The following is a 22,471-nucleotide window of genomic DNA, read 5'->3' as shown; positions in this document are numbered from 1 at the left end:
ATGACGGCCTTCCTGCCTGGCAGACTGGGTAAAAACTTCGGCCACACCCCTTCCTTTGGGCGTGACCCCAGTTTTGACTTAGGCGAGAAACTTTGTTGGAATTAACCTTGCAGCTCTTTATTATATCTTTATTATAACCCTGCCTAGACCTATCCTCTGGGTGGGCTTGGACTCTACATCATCCTGCTGAGAAAAGGCGTTCAGGTAAGACAACGCCCCTTCTCCAGCAGGATGGCTGTAGAGTCCAAATGGATGGGACATACCAAAGCCCTCATGTCCCCCTGGGAGGGAATGTCTAGGCTACCGAACTCTGAGCAGATACGACTTGTTGAAGAACTCTTCTGCCAAAAGCCGCGTCTGCTGCTGCTAGGGAGTCTAAACGGTAATGTCGAATAAAAACCGAAGGTGAGGACCAGGTTGCGGCCCTGCAAATCTCTTCCACCGGAGCTTGCGTTAGCCACGCCGCAGATGTAGCTGCGCTCCGAGTTGAGTGAGCAGTCACCTGAGTGGGTGCTGGCAAATCCTGTGAGACGTAGGCCTGCGCTATGCAGGCTCTGATCCACCTGCCTATGGTGGAAGGAGATACCTTCTTTCCCATAGTTGCTGGTTGAAAGGACACAAATAATGCTTCAGTCTTTCGGAAAGCCGAGGTGCGTTTCACGTAGAAACACAGCGCTCTCCGCACGTCCAGCTTGTGCCATCTGTGTTCTAGTCTATGTTTGGGTCTTGGACAGAAATCAGGAAGCGAAAGTTCCTGAGATCTGTGAAAGATGCTATTTACCTTCGGAATGAAGGTCGGGTCTGGTCTAAGAACGACCCTGTCTTTGAAAAAGGTACACAGATCCTTCCTTACTGACAGTGCTGCTAGTTCTGAGATTCTTCTTGCTGAAGTAATTGCCACAAGGAAAGCTACCTTCAGTGATAGGTGATGGAGTGAGCATGTTTCAAGAGGTTCGAAGGGTGCTGATGTCAAGGCTAGAAGGACCTTAGGCAGGTTCCAGGACGGGTACCTGTGTATGACTGGGGGCTTTGTGTTAGATGCCCCTTTTAAAAAGGCATTAATAGCTGGATGCTGTGCTAGGGAAGTTAAGTTGTCGCAGGAGAGTACAGTTGAGAGGGCCGATATCTGTCTGCGGATAGTATTGACTGACAGGCCCTTATTAAGACCCTCCAGTAGGTAATCTAGGATATTGGGAATAGATACTGCGGTCGGGTCTAGGTGAAGCGAAGCGCACCACCTACAAAATCCCTTCCACGTAGCGTCATAAATCCTATTAGTGGACGCTCTTCGTGATGCCTGTATGATCGATATCACCCCTGCAGAATAAGATTGTTTAGTTAAGCTTTGCCGCTCAAATGCCAAGCGGCTAGTTGTAGCCACTGGGGATCTGGGTGTACAAGCTTGCCCTGACTGAGTTTTACCTTGTCCGGGGGGATCCTCCACGGAGGTGATATCGAAAGGTCCACGAGGTCGGCAAACCACGGGCGCCGTGGCCAGTGAGGGGCAATGCAGACCATTTCTGCGCCCTCCAGGATCATCTTGCGTATGGTTGCCGGTATTAATGGCAGTGGTGGGAAGGCGTACAGGAGTTGCGCCGGCCACCGGCACCTGAGAGCATCCGTTCCCTCCGATCCCGGGGACGGGAATCTGGAGAAGAACCTGGGGAGCTGTGTGTTCTTGTGGTTGGCAAATAGATCTAGGTGCGGTTGTCCGAACCTCCGGGAGATCTCCTCGAAGAGAGCCGGGTCCAGACGCCATTCCGACTGGTCCACCTTGGCTCTGCTCAGGGAGTCTGCCTGGGTGTTTGTCTCCCCTGAGATGTGTTCCGCTCTGATGGAACTCACATTGGCTTCTGCCCACCGAGACAGAGCCAATGCTTCCTTCATTAGTTCCACTGATTTCGTTCCTCCCTCCTTGTTTACATGCGCCTTGGCTGCTACATTGTCTGTAAGCACGAGGACGTGCCTCCTCGTTACTAGGTGTGAGAAATGACGGAGGGCCAGGTGTATGGCCCGGAGCTCTAGCCAGTTGATGCTGTGTGACAGGTCCTTCTGACCCCACTGGCCCTGTGCTATCTGGGTCCCCAGATGGGCTCCCCATCCGAACAGGCTCGCATCTGTCGTGAGCGTGACCCTGTTCGGTTCCCTGAATATGCTCCCCTTGAGTGTCATGGGGGATAGCCACCATTTTAGTGATTTCATCACCTGTGCTGGTACCGGCACTCTCCTGCTGGAGGTGCTGAGGTTCCTCCTCTGGTAGGGTAGGAGGAACCACTGCAACTCCCTCGAGTGGAGCCTTGCCCATGGGATGATGCCCATGCAAGATATCATCTTCCCCAGGAGCTTCGAGAGTTGTAGCAAGGGCACTCTCCTGATCTTTTGAATTTGGTGGATTAGCTTGGATATGCTGATCAGTCGCTCCTGGGAAAGGAATACCCTGCACTGTGACGTGTCTATCACCGCGCCCAGGTGTTGCAGTCTCCTTGAGGGAATGAGGTGGCTCTTGTTTAGATTGACCGAGAATCCGTGCCCCTGTAGGGTTCGGATCGTGGTCTTGAGATCTGCCCTTGCTTGTTCCTGAGATCTGGACTGAATCAAGATGTCGTCCAGATAAAACTGTACGCGAACCGGCATCAGCCTGAGATGGGCTGCTATTACAGCTAGGATTTTGGTAAATACCCTTGGTGCTGAAGATAGTCCGAAGGGTAAGGCCCTGTATTGGTAATGCCGGCCCGCGTAGGTAAATCTGAGGAATTTCCGGTAGCTGGGATGGATGGGAATGTGTAGGTACGCCTCTGTGAGATCTATTGAGGATAATAGATCGTCTTCCCTGACGCTGGCTAGGATGGACTTCAATGAGTGCATCTTGAACTTCCTGTACTTTATGAAATGATTCAGGCCCTTCAGGTCCAATATTGCTCTCCACCCTCCTGATGTCTTTGGAATAACGAAGAGGATGGAATAAAATCCTCTTCCCTCCTCTTCCTTTGGTACCCTCTCTATGGCTTGAATTGACAGGAGGTGAGCTATGGCCGAAGTTATCAGCCTCGTCTTGTGTACCTTTCTGGAGATGGGGCATCTGATGAACCGGCTTGGTGGGGGAGAACAAAAGTCTAAGGTCAGGCCATGCCTGATCGTTTCCAAGACCCAGGCGTCGGTGGTGGTCTGCTCCCAGACCTCGATGAAGTTTCCTAACCGACCCCCGATGGGAGTGTCCTGTTTGGCGTCACTTGGTACGCTTAAAGGATCTGCCTCCCGCTCCCCTATATGGGCGTCTGGACTGGAACTGGCCTCTGGCTCCCGGGCTTTGGCGATCCTGGGTTCGATCCTGTCTCGGATAGAAGGATCGTGAGCCTCTGGGCCAGTCCCAGGATTGCCCTGATCGAAAGGGCTGTCTCCATTCCCAGGGGCTTCCTGGGCGGGAGCCCTGTCTCCGGAAGTCCTGACTGCCTCTCCTGTCTAACTTCTTTGATGGATGCACTAGGATTTTTTTCTTGTCTCTGCCTTCGCTGACGTGTGGGTCCAGAATGGAACCAAACAGGGCTTCTCCACTGTATTTGGACGTCGAAAGACGCCATTTGGACCTCAGGTCTGTCTTCCAATTTTTGAGCCACAGTAGCCTTCGCGAGGCCACTGTGGCCGCAATGGACCTTGCCGCATACTTTGTTGCGTACAGTGAAGCGTCAGACACGAATTGAGAGGCCGCGAGGAGCTTGGCCAATGTTTGGTGTACTCTGACCTGGTCTGGAGGCACCGTGCCTTGCAGTTCCCTCAGCCACATGATACTGGCCCTCGCGAAGAATGATGATGAAGTGGCTGCTCTGGCCGCCCAGGCTGCGGCCATATGGGAACGCCGGAGGGAGTGTTCAAATTTCTTCTCCTCAGGTCTCAAGACCTCCGCCATGTCTCCTGGAATCGCGGAGGTAGAAAATAATGAGATCAAGGGGTTATCTACAGTGGGAACCTCTAACATGTTAGAGAAGGAGGGAGATAGGTTGAAAAGCTTTCTTTCCGCGCTGTTAGGTGCCGGTGGGCTCGCAAGTGAGGACCATTGTTCCTCCAGCGTGGTCATAAAGACCTCCGCACATGGGATGTACTTATCCTGTGGAACCTTTTTGGCAAATAGAGGATTGGCCTCCTTGCTTGTTGAGGGCTTCTCATCCTGTACTGATGTTAGGTTGACTGTGGAAACTGCCTTTATCAGGAGTGATTTTAGGAGCGCTGGGTTAAAGAGGCCAGAGCTTGTCGCCTGCTCAGGTGCGGTCTCCTCGTCCTCCGAGAGGGGCATGTCTGACATGTCCAGGTCTACTGAGTCACCCTCTCCCAATTGAGAGGAAGTTTCAGAGATGCTGGTAGGGGGCGGCCTAGCCCGTCCCTTACGGGGTGTGTGAAAGGCCACTTGCCCCTTAGAAGCCATGAACTGGGAGAATGCATCCTGCATGAATGCATGAAATTGTGCCGACCATATGTTCTCCTGCGCCTTGTCGTTGGGGTGAGGCGCTGGAGTGTGGTCGGGTGAAGAAGCTGGTGAGGAGGGATTGGAGGAATCTAACTGTTCAGTTTCCCCAGGAGGAGACCAAGTCTTGAGCACTTCCTCGGCAGTAGGTTCTGTGCTGGGTGCCACCCCTGGGACAGGGGAAACCAAATTTGTCCCATTGACATTGGTTCTCTGTGCTCTGCTAATTTGCCTTTCTAAAGCCAAATGTCTCCTCAAAGCCTCTCGCTCAGCCGTTTTGGACTGTCCCTTCTGAGAAAGGTGCTTTGTTTTAGCTTTCTTCTTCCCCCCCACCTCTGATTCAGAAGATCTGCGTTTTTGTTGTTGCTGTGGGGGGGACAATTGAGGGACCTGTGTGACTGAATACGAGACATTGTCTGCCATTGTGCCAGACACCCCGAGTAGGCAATGCCTGGAAAGGGGGAATGAGATACGCAGATCAGATGCAGATGCTTGGGGCTGTGCCCTCTTCTGCCTATACAAACAATGGCCGGACAGACAGGAATCTTTGGACAGAAGATCCTGCAAGGCAGTGACTAAAGGTCACTATAGGAACAGTTAGGAAAAGAAAAAATATTTCTCCTCACCTCCTCACCTAGTCCAGACAAAAGTACAGTTTATATCTCTCTCTCCCCCGGTCTGTGGCTGTGGTAGCAGACCACGCTCAGAACTGATAGAGGTTCTAATCTTTTATTCCTCTTCCTTCCTCTTGCCCAAGTGTCTTAATGTAAAGGAAAAAAGCGGCGGCTAAACTGCTTGTTTAAAATGGCGAATGGGAGGAAGCCCCGCCTCCCAATAGTAGCCGGATGAGCCACGAGGCTCCAACAATGGCGGGTCTTTAATAGCCAGCAATAGGGTAATTAACCGGCTTGAATGGCTCTTTTGTCCTTAAGGGGGCTGTGCCTCTCCGCTGGGGGAGAAAAAACGGCGCTGAGGCTCTGCCGGTCGGTTTGGGCGCGCTGCGCTTCTCGCGCCGCTCAGCTGATCAGCGCTCTGTTTTCCCGCGCCGCTCAGCTGTTTGGCGCTGAACGGCGCCTCAGCTCCTCCGCCGGACCGAGTGGCCTCCGTGCCACTCAGCTGCCCGGCGGGTGGTCCGGGAAATGTCCCCGCGCCAAACAGCTGTTTGGCGGGATCCGCGGAAGATCCACTGACCGGCCCGAGCCCCCCTGGCTAACCGCCCTGGCGATCCTCTCACCACTCCGACGATCCTGGCTGGGAGGCGTCGGTGTTCTATTCCTCTGCCCGGGATCCCTGCCTGCTGCAAAAAGGGGAGGAAAAAAAAAAAAAAACTGGAAGAGGATATTCTTTTCTTTGTGAAAACTCTTCTTTCCTAAGAGCTGCTTCTCGCACTTCTACCAGGCTTCGAGACTGAGTCAAAACTGGGGTCACGCCCAAAGGAAGGGGTGTGGCCGAAGTTTTTACCCAGTCTGCCAGGCAGGAAGGCCGTCATAGAACCCATCCATTTGGACTCTACAGCCATCCTGCTGGAGAAATCTGGACATTTTTAAACTCAGTGGCAAGAAATGTTAATCTAAACACAAGAGACATATCCTGAAATTCTTATGCTGCCCTTCAACTTAGCATTATATATTGTCCCATTCCACCTCTTGTTCTCCGGAGCAGCTGCTCTCAGAAGCTGTACGTTGTATGTAAAATGAATTTTGTCTTATGTTAGTGCTTCTTGTAAAATTGTTTAATGTAATATAAATCTTAGTCAGAAATATATCTGCTGTTGTAAAAGCTGTATGTGAGCAGTGTACACACAATGCAATGCAATCATTTGGGATTTATTGGGATGCTGCAGTTCAACAGATGTCATTTTAAATATCCTATGAAGTCAATTTCACTGGAAGGACCACTTAGCTTTAGGATAGAAACAGTTTTGTATGCAAGAGCCCACCAGGTTGAGATCTATAATTTTCACAGTTAAAAGGATAAAGAGTAATATCGGTAGGAGAAAACTCCTTGGCTGATAGTCAAAGGGAAAAAAAATCTCTTTTAGCATATAATCAGCTCTAGATTTAATGGTCTCAGAACCTGAATCATTCCCCACCCCTTTTTAAAAGCAAGGAAAACGACAGTATTAGCAGATGCCTTCTGCGGGAAAATAGATGATTTAATTTGCTGAAGAAAATTAGAATGAATTTACTCTGCAGAATTTTTAGGGAATTCTCAGTGACAATAAGAAAGAACAGCTTGGAAGCCCAAGACCAAATAGTAGGTCTAATGAATGCTTACTACTGGGACTAAAATAAAACTGAAACCACACTGATTTGGGAGAATAGGGTGGGTTTGTTTTTGTGAAGCACATCCCAAGAATATAACATTCTTGTTCATATCTTAAATAGATAACAGCAGAGCTCTTTTGAAGTATTCTTGAACTTCAATGTATACTTTTTAAAAAGATAAGTTTTTAAAAATCTAGCATTTCTATTGCTCCTGTTCACAGTTCGGTATGATTCAGTTTCTAAATGTAATAATTAAATAATCAAATAAATAAATAGCTTTGCAGCCTGTGTTTCTTAAGAGTACCAACTTATTTGTAGACCAAATGAAATCGATAGAAAAGTAATTGGTTTTTGACTGATGGGAAGGGTTTTGATTTGGGAGTGCCCAAGTGGCTGGAAATACTTAATGCTACTAGAGAAACCAAATCAATCAGACGATGATTGATAATATCTAGAGGCAGCCAGTCAGCTGAAAGGAGGAAAAAGGCTGATGTTAATTAGATCACTAATGAAATCAGCTACAGGGCTGAAGACAACAAGAATATACTGAAGCAGTGAATAAAAACAAAGTTTGCCTTCTGCATTAATTTACAGTTTCATAAGTACACTTTATGCAAACTTTCCATACCTTACGTGTGCCTCAGATACATGGACACAGGTGTCCTGAATGATGATCATGCCAGTGCAGCAGTATGAAAGTTGAGATCCATACCACTGCTAGGTACCCAGATTGGGGAAAGTTAAGACAATTCATAAGAACATATTGCATCTGAATATGTATTTTGCAAGTCCCCATTACCTTGTTAACTTTCCAATGTCAGCCTTACGTAGCATGATCAATAACAAGAGATCACATCCAAAACTTTCAAAAAATACAATCTGCCTATAATCTTGTGTGTGTAGAGTTAAACTTGTGACCGCAACTGAGCCCAAAATTTCTGTTGCTAAGTAAGTCATTTGTTAAGTGAGTTTTGGCCCATTTTATGTCCTTTCTTGCTACAGCTGTTTAGCAAATCACTGCAGTTGTTAAGTCAGTAACACAGTTTTAAGTGAGTCTGGCTTCCACATTAACTTTGCTTGTCAGAAGGTCATAAAAGGTCACACCTGTCCCCGGGACTGCAACCATCATAACTATGGGTCAGTTGCCAAGCGTCTGAATTTTGATCACGTGACCATGGGGATGCTGCAAAGGTCATAGGAGTGAAAAATGGTCATAAATCACTTTTTTCAATGCCACTGTAACTTTGAATGGTCACTAAATAAACTGTTGTAAGTTGAGGGCTACCTGTATTTAGATTTGTAAGGGGCCCATTGCATAATTTGAGTTTCTAAGTGAATGGAGGATCTTACTCATGTAGATTACCTGTCTGCTCTTGAACTTGCTGAGCAGGAGGTTGGACTAGATGACCTCCAAGGTCCCTTCCAACTTTTTTATTATTACTATGATGATGATGATGATGTAGTATGGGTAAAATTCTGAAAGAAGTGTTGATACTGAACCCAGATCCAACCACAGGGCTCAGCTACTTTCTTCATATATGTCTTGAGAGTGAGCACATTTAAAAAATTTTAAAGGGGAAAGCCACAGTTTGGAGCCCTCAGAGTATCTCAAAAATATTTGTTTTATTTTTGGATGGAATTCTATTATTTGCATTTAATCTGATTTGATTTTAGTCAAAGCTACATGAAATTTATATTTTTATTTTTCATCCTGGGCTGAGCCACTTTGTCTTGACCTTACTCATTTTTGGAAGTTGAATTCTTGGTATACCATTTAAAGGACAACTGTGGGTCTTTGTCTGAAAAAAATATGCTGCACTCTTGCTTGAAATGAATGTTAACATTGAGGTATGATATTTGTATTTTGTGTATTGTATATCATTTTTGCTCTCACCTGGAAATGCATTGATATCAATGACTGCATGCTGACCAGTCTGATTATTAATGATAATGTCAATGCCAAAGAGAGAAATCCCCAAAGTCTGCCTTAGTGTCTTTGAGATTGCTTGGATGACGTCGTCATTTGGTCTCTCAAACACCCCTTCTATTTTATCAAGCTACAAAAGAGAGAGAGAGAGAGAGAGAGAGAAAATGAAATTGTAGAGGGATATTAAAGAAAAAACAGGTATCCTCACATTTCCTCCAGACATGAAATACATCATCGGCAGAAACCACAGATCAGTATTTTAAAAGGTCTGAAATCTTGCCAAATCTTTGGGGACAAAATGTCAACTTTAACGTGGCAAGGCTAGCAGAGGCCATGGACTGCAGGACAGTCAAATGGGCAAAGATGCGGAGGGGCAGAGAAGTGGGTGGGTGGGAGAGCTGAAGCCCCCCCCCCCGTGATCATAAGCTGGAACAGCCCCAACTTTGGGGACCAGGTATAAAGACCATTCACCCAGAGACTCTGTAAATTTGATTAGTCATTGAATGAATGATTATTTACCAAGTATCATAATTCCTATGTTTCAAGGAAAGCCAAACATTTTCATATGTGTTGGTGAAAGATTCTGGATGATTCTGAGCTTCTGCTTTCCTGCAATAATTTCTAAAATAAGCCTGAAAAGAACAGTGTTAAATTGAGAGGAGCCTATTGTCAGAATCAGAATTTGGAGAAAGAAGTCTGGAATACTTACTGCTGTTAAGATGGAAGAGGATTCTGGTTTTGATACATTGTGACTGTTGAAAAATATTGATTCTCTATCTATAGATTGGAAATTAAAGAAAAAAACCTATAAGTTACAAACAAATCTGTAGAACTAAAAAAAAATACATGCAAGTAACAAACAATTGCTCTTAAATGTTACATTCAAAATCACCACTTAAGTCTTAAAAATATTTGAATATATAAACACTAGAGGGCACTATAATCCAGCAACTTTATATTTTCAACAAATAAAATCCTTGGATTTTACACCATTCCTATTTGTATTGAGTTCTAATCAATTGCCATAATACAATGTCCTGGCTTCCATAATTGACGCAAAATAATAGCTTTGTTGCATAAAGGAGTAGAGTTTTTAACAGGTTTATTTATTTGAAACGATAACAAAGCAAAACAAAACATGGAAGAAATGACAGGAGCTGCTAGGGGTACCTGCGTTGATGCTGGCTTCAAAAAATAATACTAATTCAGCAATGAAATAAGAAGAAGCAATGCCTTTTAAAAGTTTGTGCTGCTTGTGCCCAGTCACTGAGCTGTAGACAGGTTGTTTGTGATCATCGAAGAACATCTTGTACATTTATTGGGTGAGGGATGTCTGTAAGATAAACTCAGCAGCCGTCTGTCTGGGCTAGTTTTTGTGAAGCTATTTTTTCTATTGTTACTTTGCCAACAGGTTTGCCTAGAACTCTGATTAACACACCCCTCTTTGACTTCTACCTCTTGGTCTGTGACTTACAATTTGTCCTATCCTGCTGGTATATATCTCCATTCCAAGCCCATTGGGAGATGCTGTAGAAGACATGACCTGGTGTCTGGAGGCTGTCAGGGTCTGGATGGGGAAAAACAGGCTCAGACTTAACCCAAACCAAATGGAGTGGTTGTTGCTCCAGAGGCCAATTACTCCATCTTTGATTTGATGGGATTATGCTCCACTATGCACCGAAGACAGTTACTCATGCCCGTCAATTCATTCTACATAGGGAAATGCTTGAATCATCCAGAAATTTTGAGTGGTCAAGAATGAACGTATTACAGCACGTATACCCAGAGGCCAATTACAATACTGGCATATTACACCACTGCTGTGGGAGTTGCACTGGTTACTAGTGTAATTCAAAGGGCCAATCACAAATAAAGCTGTATGAGTCTTTGGGCCACACCGTAGAGACTGTTTTTTCCCATATGGTTTCAAACTGTCCCATCTGAACTAGGGAGCACCAAAGGATCCCTATATATCAAGAAATACAATGGGAGGTGACCTGACAAGAAATGTTCTCTGCAGCACACCTCCTTTGGAACCGATTGCCCCCTGAAACAAGGATAGCACCCATCCTTATGGTTTTTCAGAAGCAAGTGACCACATGGCTCTTCCAGAAGACCTTGAGGGTTTATAGTCAGTGGTGCCAAACCAAATGCCAAATTAATTTGTAGTTATGTAACAACTCTAATTTGGAGAAATAGATTATGAGCTTTATTATATAATTGATTTGAATATTAATTTTGCACTGCCTTTATACAAGAAATCCTGTAAGCTGTTAGATTTCAAGTAGTAGATCAATCACATAGAGAAATTAAGAAATCAAGAGTTTCTGATACTGCAGCCCATTTTGCCATGTAAATAATTAGTCATAACTGAAGTACTCCTAAAAGAATGAACATGTATTCATTGATTCATTAGAAATAAGCACAAGATGAATTATTTTCTAGCCATTGAATTCATCATCCCAAGTTTTCATTTCAGATGTCAACTGAAACATTAAAAAATAAAGGTTTACTTTTTGGCTAAAGTAAAGTGTACATTGGTTTAAAACTTCCAACAGAATATGTATTTAAACTGAAAACTTGGATAAGGTTATAACAAAAGATTATTGATTATTGATTAACAAGTATATATGAAAATGCTTCCAATGTTTTTTATTACATTACATAAGCTAAAACAATACAAAAAAGCATAGCATAAAGATACAAAAGACAAGAGGAAAAAGTAGAACATAAGTAAAAACATTGCGAAATGTAATTTTGGTAACATATTCTCTCTTCCCTTCCATTCTCTTCCCCAATCACTACATACAATTTCAATATTTATGTTATGATTTTATTATTTAATATTAAACTTTAGAGATTTTTGCTTATGTCTGTTTGTAATTTATTTGTTGTTTTAAATTAGTCTCTTTTTTTAAAAGCCATATTCCAAAGGTCTGAATATGCCTTGCTGGGTAATGCACTGTATATAAGGGAGCCTTTCCTGCTTAAATTTGATTAATTTTTTTATTATGAATACATATTGTCAGTTTTGTTATTGCTGCCTGTTCACCAATTCAGGTGTCCTACTCTTGCATTGTTGGCACAATGTTACTTTCCCAATGTTGTCTTTTCTTGCCATTGGCAGCATATAAATAAAATGTATCAAACTTATTAAAATACATTTTCTGGAATTATTCCCCAAATTGTAGGAAATTCCAAACATCCCAGTTGGGAACAGCTGACAGTCTTATTATTTCTGTCTTTGGGTATAATTCTTTAAAAGTCATTGATATTAATGGGTATTGCTACAATGTAGAAAACAGAAGTCAAAAATTAACTTTGCATGTATGAAGAAAAAAAACTAAAATAATTATTCATATTGCTAAAAACTAGAATCGTAAATCTATTTTGAATGTGATCATTCTACAAGGGAACATTTTAAAGGTACTGAAAGAATGTGGGAATACTTTTATTATTAAAAAGGTATAATTCATGCAAAAATATAAAAGCTTTTTGGATTAAGATATGGCGGAATATTCAAAGAATTTTTAGAAGGAGGGTAAAATTTACTCCGCAATTATTTTTGTTAGGTATTGTTACTGATTGTGATGCTAAGGAGGTTATATTGATGTTAAATTTGATTACAGCCGCAAGGCTGTTAGTTTGTATGGGAAAAATGGATAAATTTTATACAACATAAATTGGATATAAAAAAATATCATTTAGCTTTTTTATAACTTGTATATAATTTTTGATATTTGATGGATTGTTTTCTCTTTTCTCCTTTTTTTTCTTTTTCCTATTTTTCCTCTTTCTTTCTTTCTTCTTTTCTTTTTTCCTTTTTAAGTATTTTTTTTAATGTTTATGTTACTTATATTTTATTATTAACTATTTTATAAGTTGTTAAAACTTGTTTAGGTTTCTTAAAATTTTAATTAAGCCTATATTCAGCTCTGGGAAGCTCGGGGGGGGGGATGGAGGGGGTGGTTTGGGAGGGTTTGGGTGAGGGTTGTTTTGTTTTTTTGTTTTTTTTGTTTTTTATTGTTCTTTTTTTGTTATTTGTAAAAACTTTTAAAAATTCTCAATAAAAAAAAGGTATAATTCAGTTAATGGAAGGAACAGTTTTTAAATATGGTATTCAGTACATAATCCCTCTATTTATGTACCATTTAAACTTCAGTTGAATAATATACTGACTGAAGATTACAGGGTTATCTGTGATAAATATTTTAAGTGCTACATGAGTGCTGACTATTTAAACAAAAAACAAAAGCAGGATTAACATTTGAACGAGAGACTACTAGGAATGACCATAGCTACAGTAAAAAAAATTAAAAAATCCCTGAAGAATTCAGTGATAAATCATTTTTATAATCTTAAGAAAATGGCATGTATAGTAGGAATTGTACTGAACTAAAAAGAAAACTAAAGTTTTCATACCAATTGTAATTATTTTTGATATTATGGTTTGTTATCTAGTTGTGTATTACTTTTAGATTTTGTGACTTTAGCAATTTTTTTTTAATTTCACCTTGCTATTTTGCATACTTGCCTTTGGATAAAATATTTATAAATCAACATAGCATATTTGACAGTGATTCAACATAAATAATTAAATAAAAGCAGATCTATTACAGCTTCCAAAAATGTTTTCTTCATAAGGAGTAAAGAAAAAAAAAAATGAAATCACAGAACATTTTAACTCAGTGCATTTTTCTTGAATGATATACCACATAATCAGACCATCTAAATATTATGAACCAATTTTAACAATTTTATTAGTATGATTTCAAGCAAATCGCATATGAATAAGATGTCAAAGCCTTCACGAAAGATCACAATATAATCAATCAATCAATCATATTTATATAGCTGCCCTTTTCACAAAATGTGACTCTGGGTGCTTATAATAAAGTTCAGGTGGAATGTGTCATACAGGGAAATTTTTTCCAAAATTCTTAGAGGAAGAGTTGAGTAGAGATGATCAGGGTCAAGTATCAAATAGAATTTGAAACCAACTGCATCCAGCCACTGATTTATGATGCCATAATCTCAAAACCTCTATGGAAGCTAGACAGGGTTAAAAGCATGTAGGAGCTCTTCTGCTTCCATCTTGACTTGCTTATTTTAGGAAGAAGTCTGCAATGTCCTCCCCTTTTTCTCCAGTTTTAGATTAGCACTTCGGTACATAAATTTGAATGCACGTAGCAGCTATTGGCAAGAACAGTTGTTATCTCCCAAAGAAATTACTGCTACAATGGTCTGGGGGAGGAGATAAGGGAGAAATTGAAAAATATCAAAAGTACAAAAAGCCGGGGAAACACTGAGTTCAATCTTCCTCAACCTGACGTCCTCTATGTGTTTTGGATCAGGACTCACCAAAATGTTGTTCTTTAGATTTTCCCACTAGTATACCACGTTGAATTACCACTTCCAAAGCTTACCAGAAATGCCTGCTGAGAAGTTCTTCACAGAGGGCCTCTTCACCACAGTATATGACTCCCCAACCACAAAGACTTTGTACAGGACAGCATTGTGGTTGATGAAACTTTGAATCACACATGGAGGCTGAATGGCTTTCAGGCCTTCCCGGTTGAATATGATAGCCATCTGAAAAATAAAGATACGACTTGCAATTACAGTCATACAGATGAAAAATACACGTTTCACATAAACAAGAATTGCATTGGTGGTTCCAATAGCAGTATGCACAGCATGAATACATACAGTACATACATAACATACAATTATTTGCTGCTGCTATCAGTGGCGTTAGTATACATTCAGATGGTTTTAAAAGGGATTAGACAAATTGATGGAAGATTGGGTTATTGGTGTTTATTATTTTTGATTAGACATAGCAAAACGTAAATACAAGCTACTAGGGAGCAGGAATAGAAGAACATTATTGCTTTCCTTTCTTTTTTGTCAGCTTCTTGAATGCAATTGCTTGATCAATGTAGAACACATAATGTTGAAGTGTTTATGATACTGGCTTGATCCAGCAGAGCTCTTCTTATGCTTTTATGCCAAGTATTCAGATAAACTGGGGAGGGGAGGATGGAGAGAAGATGCAGAACTGTGCTATCCAATTGGAAACACTTGGCATTCTGTCTCTCCAACTTGCAGCTGATTTCTTATTTAGTCTTTTCCCCAAATTTACTTAATTATGCTTATCTACTGCTTCTTTATGCCAAAGCATCTCAGAATGGTTTACAATAAAATATAGAATAAAGCAATTATGTAATGGGATGGAAATGCTAATAGTCATCCTATATGACCATCATAGATCCCTTATTGAGTCAGGATATTTCTCTTGCTCTTGTGAGAACTTTTGGCAGCATTTAAAAACACTACCTATGGTATCTGAAGGGTCACTTATGTGAGTTGGGCATACTACAGTTCAGTGCTTCTGCTCTTATCTGAATGAGAATATCCAGTTTGGATTACTGGAGTGAGGAAGATGACAATTATATGGTTGCTCCAATGGAAACCTGTTTGGTGCTCTCCCCTATATTATTTAACATCTCTGTGAAATTACTGAGAGAAATCATCTACCAAATTGAGATGCCTTTAGAGATGACCTAGAAATTGCAGCTGGTTCATAAGTGGCAGATGAACCAATGACAGGGTAACTCATCACTGCAAGTCGGTACCATTGTCAAAGTCTTCCCACTAGTTGCCAGTAGGCTTCTGATCTCAACTCAAAGTGCCGAAAATACATTATAAAGTCCTATGTAGCGTTGCATTATGTTAGAGAAGGCATTCCTTTGCCAGACTTAAACCCATTCATGAAGTAGAAACACTGTGAGAAGTTCCCCCCATCCCAGTCTCCTGTTTTAAGAAGACTAAGTGGCAGGACTTTTCTATTTAATCCCCATATTTTCAAATGCCTTCTCTTCATAGGCTTTTGTAACCCCCCTCCCTCAAATCCTGGCATTTTATAAAGCTGTCAATATCCTATTCCATTTTTGTTTTTGCCCAAGTAATCGTTATTTAATGGCTATCATCTTGGGATATTTATTCATTCTATGTTTTTTTCTTTTATGTTCTATTTTGACAAATGCTGCCTAAAACCTGTGCATTAGGATGGATTACAAAATTGCAAATAAATAAACAAATGGATGGATGGATAGATGGATGGATGAATGAATGTGTATGAGTATATATAACTGGGTTTCAAAATGAGAGAAAAATAAATTTGCAATATTAATGAAGCCATGAGGATATGAAGAATGACTTCTAAGTATGCATGAGAGACAAGAATCAACCCTCCTTTCTTTTCCTTGAAGTTTATGAATCAAATTCACAGATGGACTACTATAGTTTTTCTCTTAATGCCCAGCCAAGGCAGTTTTTCTAAATACACACTATATGAAGCCTTGTGCAAATACTTACCTCATGAGAGTTGGTTCCATGGGCGACTCTTGTCTTACAAACTTCAGTAACAAAAAAGGTAAATTGTGAGTCAGTACAAAAGAATATACACATGGCACTTCAGTATTTCTAACAACTAATGCTAATGATTTAGTTAATCCACCCAACTGGATGGTATTCACCCTATGGTTACCCTTCCCCTGAAACCAGCCTTCTCTCATTTTGGCATTTTCAGAAAATAAGATCGGGTCTTATTTATTTATTTATTTTGCCTCCAAAAGAGGCACCAAGTCTTGTTTTCAGGGGATATCTTCTATATTCACCTCTGGCACCGACAGCCCCGCCCAGCAGGTCCACTTCTTCTGCGGACAAAGGAGCAGCGTCATTCTGCAGCTGTATTCCTGCCTGCATTTTGCAATCAGGCCTTTTGGGAAGGCCTCTGTAGCCGAGTACCATAGCTCAGTTCTCAGCTGCAGAGGTCTTGCAGAACCGAGCTATGGATTGAATCCATAGCTCGGTTCTTGGCTGCAGTGGCCTTTTGGAAAGACCTGTGACTGAGAAATGCAAGCCTGGCTACAGAAGAACGCCACAGAGGAAGTGGGCCAGCAAGGAGAGGTCTGGCTGTGAGGTAAGTGGGTGCAGTGCGCGTGAGGCAGCTCTACCCCCCCCCACTAGCTCGATTTTTTAGGTATGTGCCTCGCCTTAAAACTAGGGCTTATTTTTGGGGTAGGCCTTACTTTCTGGGAAACACGGTATCTATTCAATTGTATTTATATTCCTATCTTTCCTCTAAGACAGTGTTTTTCATATTTACAACAAATTTAAGAAGTGTGAATTTCAATTATGCTAGTTAAGGAATTCTGAGAATTGAAGATCACAAACATTTTAACATAATCAAAGTTGAGAAACACCGCTCCAAGAGATGGGGTAGTTTACATAGGGATCTTCTCTAATCTTATTCTCACAATCACCTTGTCAGATCGACTAGTCTGAGAGATGGCAACTGACCTGAAATAATACAGTAAACTCCTTATTAAGCTGGGGACTTGAATATGGATGTTCCCAATTAGTCCATCACTTTAGCAGCTGCACTACACTGTACTATATGTAGCCACTGTTTCTCCTTCAAGAACTTGCCACTATAATTCAGTGACAAACTGTTGAAGTTCTTGAACTTTTTTTAATGAAAATCAGTGAGAATAGATAGGTTAAGTCTTTGATAGCTATGTTAATTCTATTGGAACATTAATGCACCTGTTATTTATTTAAAAAGGTCTTTCCAAATAAAGCAAAATGAAAAGGGATGGCTTTTTGGAGAGTGACATCTAAAATACAGAAGAGCACTGCTACAGAAATTTGCCTTGTTTAATCCTTATGGTCTATTGACATTATTAGAGCCATTTAAATACCGATAGTCACAGACTCTCAATTTAAAATGAATATTTTCATTGTCCTATAGTTTAATATATTAATGTTGCATATTACTACCGTATTTTCCGGCGTATAAGATGACTGGGTGTATAAGAAGACCCCCAACTTTGGAGAAGATTTGCATGGTTAGAAAGTCGTCTTATACACCAGAAAATACGGTATTTTCCGGCGTATAAGACGACTTTGGAGAAGATTTGCATGATTTAGAAAGTCGTCTTATACGCCAGAAAATACAGTAACTTGCCCAGAGAACTTATACTTACATTAATGTATAGTAGTACATTTAATATACTATAATAAATGTTATACTAGAATAGAATACTTTATTTGCCAAGTGTGATTGGACATACAAAGAATTTGTCTCCAGTGCATAAGCACTCAATGTGCATACAAACTACGAAGTAATGTAATTATAAGATAATTGTACATCTAAGATTCATACGTTAGTATAGCATACCTAAAATGAAAAAAAAAATCTCAATTTGCCAGAATATTACTCTGTAGTTTTAAATGGGCATTAGGGCCTTTTTCTAATAAACCAACACAAACATTATACATATTGAAATAAAAAGAGACACTTCCAAAATAACTTTGATAATTCATCTTCTAAATAGCAGACAGAGAAAATGAAAAAGAGAAAAATAACATACTATACTATAGAAAGAAGGATTTTATGCACAATATGCATGCAGAGCCTTTACGCATTTTTAAAGGAGGATCAAACAAACTCATGGAAGAAAACATTAGCCATTGAATTCCGATTGTCACAGAAAGCTGTATTGTCCTCATGTTCCGCTTAAAGACTTCAGGAAAGTGTTTGCTTGGTCTCTAGGTACGATGAGTAGTGGATCAGATAAAACACTGACTTAATCTAGTAGGACTGTTAATATCTGAATAAGCCATCTTTCACTGTCACCATGAAAATACTGTATTTTCAAACTTAAAAGAACTAAAATAGAGTACAGTTATATCCATAGTTTATTTTTAATAATTTTAATAGAATGAGAACATATAATTTTATGTGGTTTTATATTATCTTACATACCTTTGGAGCAAGTGTGCCTAATCCAGCATGTACTCCAGCCACAAGCTATCTGCCATGCAAATCCCCTCTTTCCCCCAAGAGTACTTAGCTAAATTGCATTGATTTCAGTGGCAGTGGAGGAAATGCTCTACAACTTTACTGTTAAGCAAAATATAAAAACTGTTTACATACTGAATGGGAATGCAATTCCATTTTTTTCTATCTGCTTCAAGGTGTCTTCTCCACATGCATTTGTTAGTTCCATAAATGGAGGAGAACAGATTCTGTCATCTGAAGAAAAGAGATGGAAAAAAACAATCCAAACAGTTTATAGGTGTTTTTTCAGTTTATCCCAGTTCTTGTTTTCTACACTGTAAGTACCCTTCAATTTTATCCTGCTCGTTTCAGCATTTTCTATAATATTGTCATCTGAGAAAAGTATTTTGTGCATCTGGTTGATGAAAGCTTCCTGTCTTTCCAACAAAACATTGTTGCTCATATGTGCAATGGTTGTGTATATAAATCTAACTGAAAACTGTATCTTAGCAAAATTATAAAAAAACTAATGAAAATTATCTCAAAAACAAGTATTTAAGTCATATCAATTTTATCTTGCAACACTATTCCAAATGTTTTACTCACAAGAAAAATGCTTAATATACCATTTCCCAAATACAATATTTTTTTGCGGGAGAATCCACATCAAACTGATACCAAACTGATGACAGATATACAATGACATCATCACACAATGATACACTTATTTGCATCCAAACATCTAATGCAAGTACATGTCAGAGCATTTGCATAATGTCATCACACACATTATCATTTGCCTCCTTGTGGATAACAACGATAAATTTAAACAACAAATCCATTAAGTAGAAGAATCTGTCTATAAAAGCAGTTGGATCATCTGACAGCAAAGAAATTTAACTCTATTAAATTCTTTTTTGTATCTGTCTTTAGTTTAAAAGCTACAGAACAGATCCTTCTTCTTCAGACGAGTATAGTCAGAGTTGATGTAAATACTTTATTATTTGTTAAATTTATTTACTGCTTATCTCACTGTGAGGCTACTTTAGATGGCTTATAACAGTGATGGCAAACCTTTTAGAGACTGAGTGCCCAAACTGCAACCCAAAACCCACGTATGCATCGTCGAGTGCCGGGTGGGTGTGGCCCATTGGCTGGATGTGGGTGTGGCCAATTGGGTGGGCATGGCTGCAGTGGTAACAGCAGACTGGGTGGGACTAAAAAGTTCAATCAATCAATTCCAACTTTGCAAGAACTTTTTTTTCCTGATTGAACCTTTTTTTTTTTTTTGCACATGGCGGCCTAAAGCAAAAAGGTTTTATAAAACCCAGCTGAAGGCCTAGGACTGGGGCAACGATGTGCGTGCCCACAGAGAGGGTTCTGAGTGCCGCCTCTGGCACCCGTGCCATAGGTTCGCCACCACTGGCATATAACAATTAAAATGAAGAAATGAAGGGTGTGAACAGAAGTAAGATAATAAAACAATAAAATAAACAATGAAAAAGAACACAGTGAGAAACACAACTATATGATATCAAAATAGAAAGATGGGAGGGGAGAGAGCAGACAAGGGGGGGGAATTCTAAATTCTAAACAATTCTAAAAGATGAAGTTGCAGGGATATTGTTTTAAAAATCTTCCAGGTCCATGTACAGTAGTTTTCTTAAAGGACTTATATGAATGTTGTGAAGGGTGTATCCAAATAATATCATTCAAAGTAAACTGGGAAAAACATTTATTAAACATATCAATCACACAGAAGAAATCTTATCAGTCTTTTCCTCCATCTCCAAAAGCAAAACTGCAAAAGTGGAATTCTATATGAAAACAGCCCATCATACATCAGTAATGTATGATGTACACTACAGAATCAGAGAACAGGTAGACCACGTTCTAAATACCAGCTTCAGAAAAGCCTCATGAAAGAATAAGGCAATGCTGGAATCAGTGACAAGGCTTTAGGAACAACAGAACTGGGACTGACCAGTCTACTTTTTAGTTTTTGTTTGAGATTTAAACTGGGACAGCTCTCTTTTCAAAAAATAAGGCTGTTCCTAATACTTATGTAGACTTTTTAAAAAAATAACAACACTACCATTTCTGAGTTTCAAAGAGCAGATATATGAATCCCCTTGAATAAGATGGAGAAAAAAGGCACAAACTTGCACTAGTTTATGATTCATTCCCCTTTAATTTTTTTTTTTTTAATCCAAAAATTCTGTCGGAGCTTGCCACAAGTCTGGAACTTTAGCAAAGCACTTCATGCAAATTAAACAGCTTCTTAGTTGATATATTCTCAAACTTGCCTTTTTTTAAAGTTATTCAATAATTGTAAACAAAGGATATACACTGTATAATTAGAAAGAGATAATTATTTTAAATTCTAGGTGTTAACTGCAGTCGCATATACTTAAACCAAATATATGATCCATGGAAATTTCATTGCTAGCAAAGCAGAAGCTTGTATATTAGATAAATTAGATAAATAAACCACTCACAGAAAGCTTGAGGTTTTAAATTGCTAAACTCCAGGAAGCTTTAAAAATGTGATAGTTATACAAAATTCCATTTATCTAAAGCATTAGTTTTTAAAATTATTTAGCATTAATTCATTAAGATCTTTTGCAAACCCTTTGATGGATGCAGACAAATTGTCCAGTACTTCTTCTAATGCCAGATTTTTTTTTCTGTTTTTTAAAAAAATATCCTAAGGGTAATTTTTGCCATATGGACATAAAAAATGGAAACATTTCTCACTGCCAGCAACACCTAGATGTATAAGGTGACTAAAATGGGTTTTATGGTTTTTTTTAAAAAAGACCTGATTGTATCTAATCTGAGATCTACTGATTTAGGATTGGTTGGGCTTAGATTTATATATTACAATTTATATATTTCAATAGCTTAAATATATACAGGCTGTATTAAAAGTCAGACCCCATAAACAAAATCAGCTTCATGGAAATAATATACATATACATATATATATATATACATACATACATACATACAGACAGACAGATAGATACTATATTACATTAAATATTTGAGTTGATTGCCATTTTCTTCTAGCATACTTCTTTGATGCATCACATTCATAGTGCACTAACATTTTCTCTGGAAAATAATATTAATAAATAAAATATTATGACTGGTCTATGGGACCTTGGTACACTGTATATGTGTGTATATATATATATACAAATGTCAAATTGTAGAGAATTACAGATATAATCTTGGAAAAACTACATGACTGAAGTTAGAAAAACATGATTTAAATCCAGGGCAGGAAAAAAATATTAGAAGGAAATTCAGATCAGTTCCACCTGAATAAGAGAAGGGAGGGAGGAATTATGCTGTCATGGCTTTTAAGATTTGGTTACTATAACCTGTAAAAATAGAGTCCCAGTCATTCTGTGGAGTCTGTTTCCTGATTTGGCCTACGCAGATAGTCCTCAATTTATAAGGGCAATTCAGACCAGAATTTCTGTTGCTAAGCAATGTGGTAATGAACCACAACTGCATTGCTCAGTGATGGCAATCCCTGCAGCTTTAGTTGCCAGTAAAGAAGTCAGTGTTTTTATGCTATTAAAATGATTAAAAATGAACTGCAGATCTAAATATATTGCAAGTTTCAGGCCTGAGTTGCTTCTACAAAGTATGGAACGATGATACTGTTAATATAATTATGTAATAAATTAGAAATATTTTTTTTGTGCAATAGTTCAAGTATTGGTCTAGAAACCAGGAAACTTTCCCTACTTTCCCTGCTCAATTCCTCCTTCCACAATCCTGAGCCGATCCTTCTGAGAGATCTGGAGCAAGGAGACAGATTGTAGACCAGATTAGAGTGCAACAGAAACAGTTGCATATATCAGGGCTTCCAGGGACTTCACAGACTGATTCTTCACCTTTAAATGTTGGAGATTGGTTTCACAATGACCATTTTATTGAAGTGTTGCAAATCAATT

General features: G+C 39.8%; 1 protein-coding gene across 4 annotated transcripts in view; it reads right to left on the bottom strand.

Moving 5' to 3' along the window:
• ITPK1 (inositol-tetrakisphosphate 1-kinase) overlaps window positions 1-22,471 on the bottom strand; it is a 148,117-nt gene that overhangs the window by 7,759 nt on the left and 117,887 nt on the right. For 2 of the 4 annotated variants that reach the window (XM_039365899.1, XM_039365898.1), the window contains 6 exons: window positions 18,657-18,755; window positions 16,031-16,071; window positions 14,077-14,242; window positions 10,125-10,217; window positions 9,360-9,427; window positions 8,618-8,780 (listed from right to left, as the gene is read on the bottom strand). In XM_039365899.1, the coding sequence (XP_039221833.1) occupies window positions 8,618-8,780; window positions 9,360-9,427; window positions 10,125-10,217; window positions 14,077-14,242; window positions 16,031-16,071; window positions 18,657-18,755 (630 nt within the window). The remainder of the gene's footprint in view (window positions 1-8,617; window positions 8,781-9,359; window positions 9,428-10,124; window positions 10,218-14,076; window positions 14,243-16,030; window positions 16,072-18,656; window positions 18,756-22,471) is intronic. The other 2 variants (XM_039365901.1, XM_039365900.1) reach the window with 1 other exon arrangement.

Source organism: Crotalus tigris, unplaced genomic scaffold (genome assembly GCF_016545835.1).
Source record: "Crotalus tigris isolate CLP2741 ecotype Arizona unplaced genomic scaffold, ASM1654583v1 scf7180000020201.887925, whole genome shotgun sequence".
In the NCBI taxonomy this organism is placed as follows: domain Eukaryota; kingdom Metazoa; phylum Chordata; class Lepidosauria; order Squamata; family Viperidae; genus Crotalus; species Crotalus tigris.
This window is presented reverse-complemented; position numbering and strand designations above follow the sequence as displayed.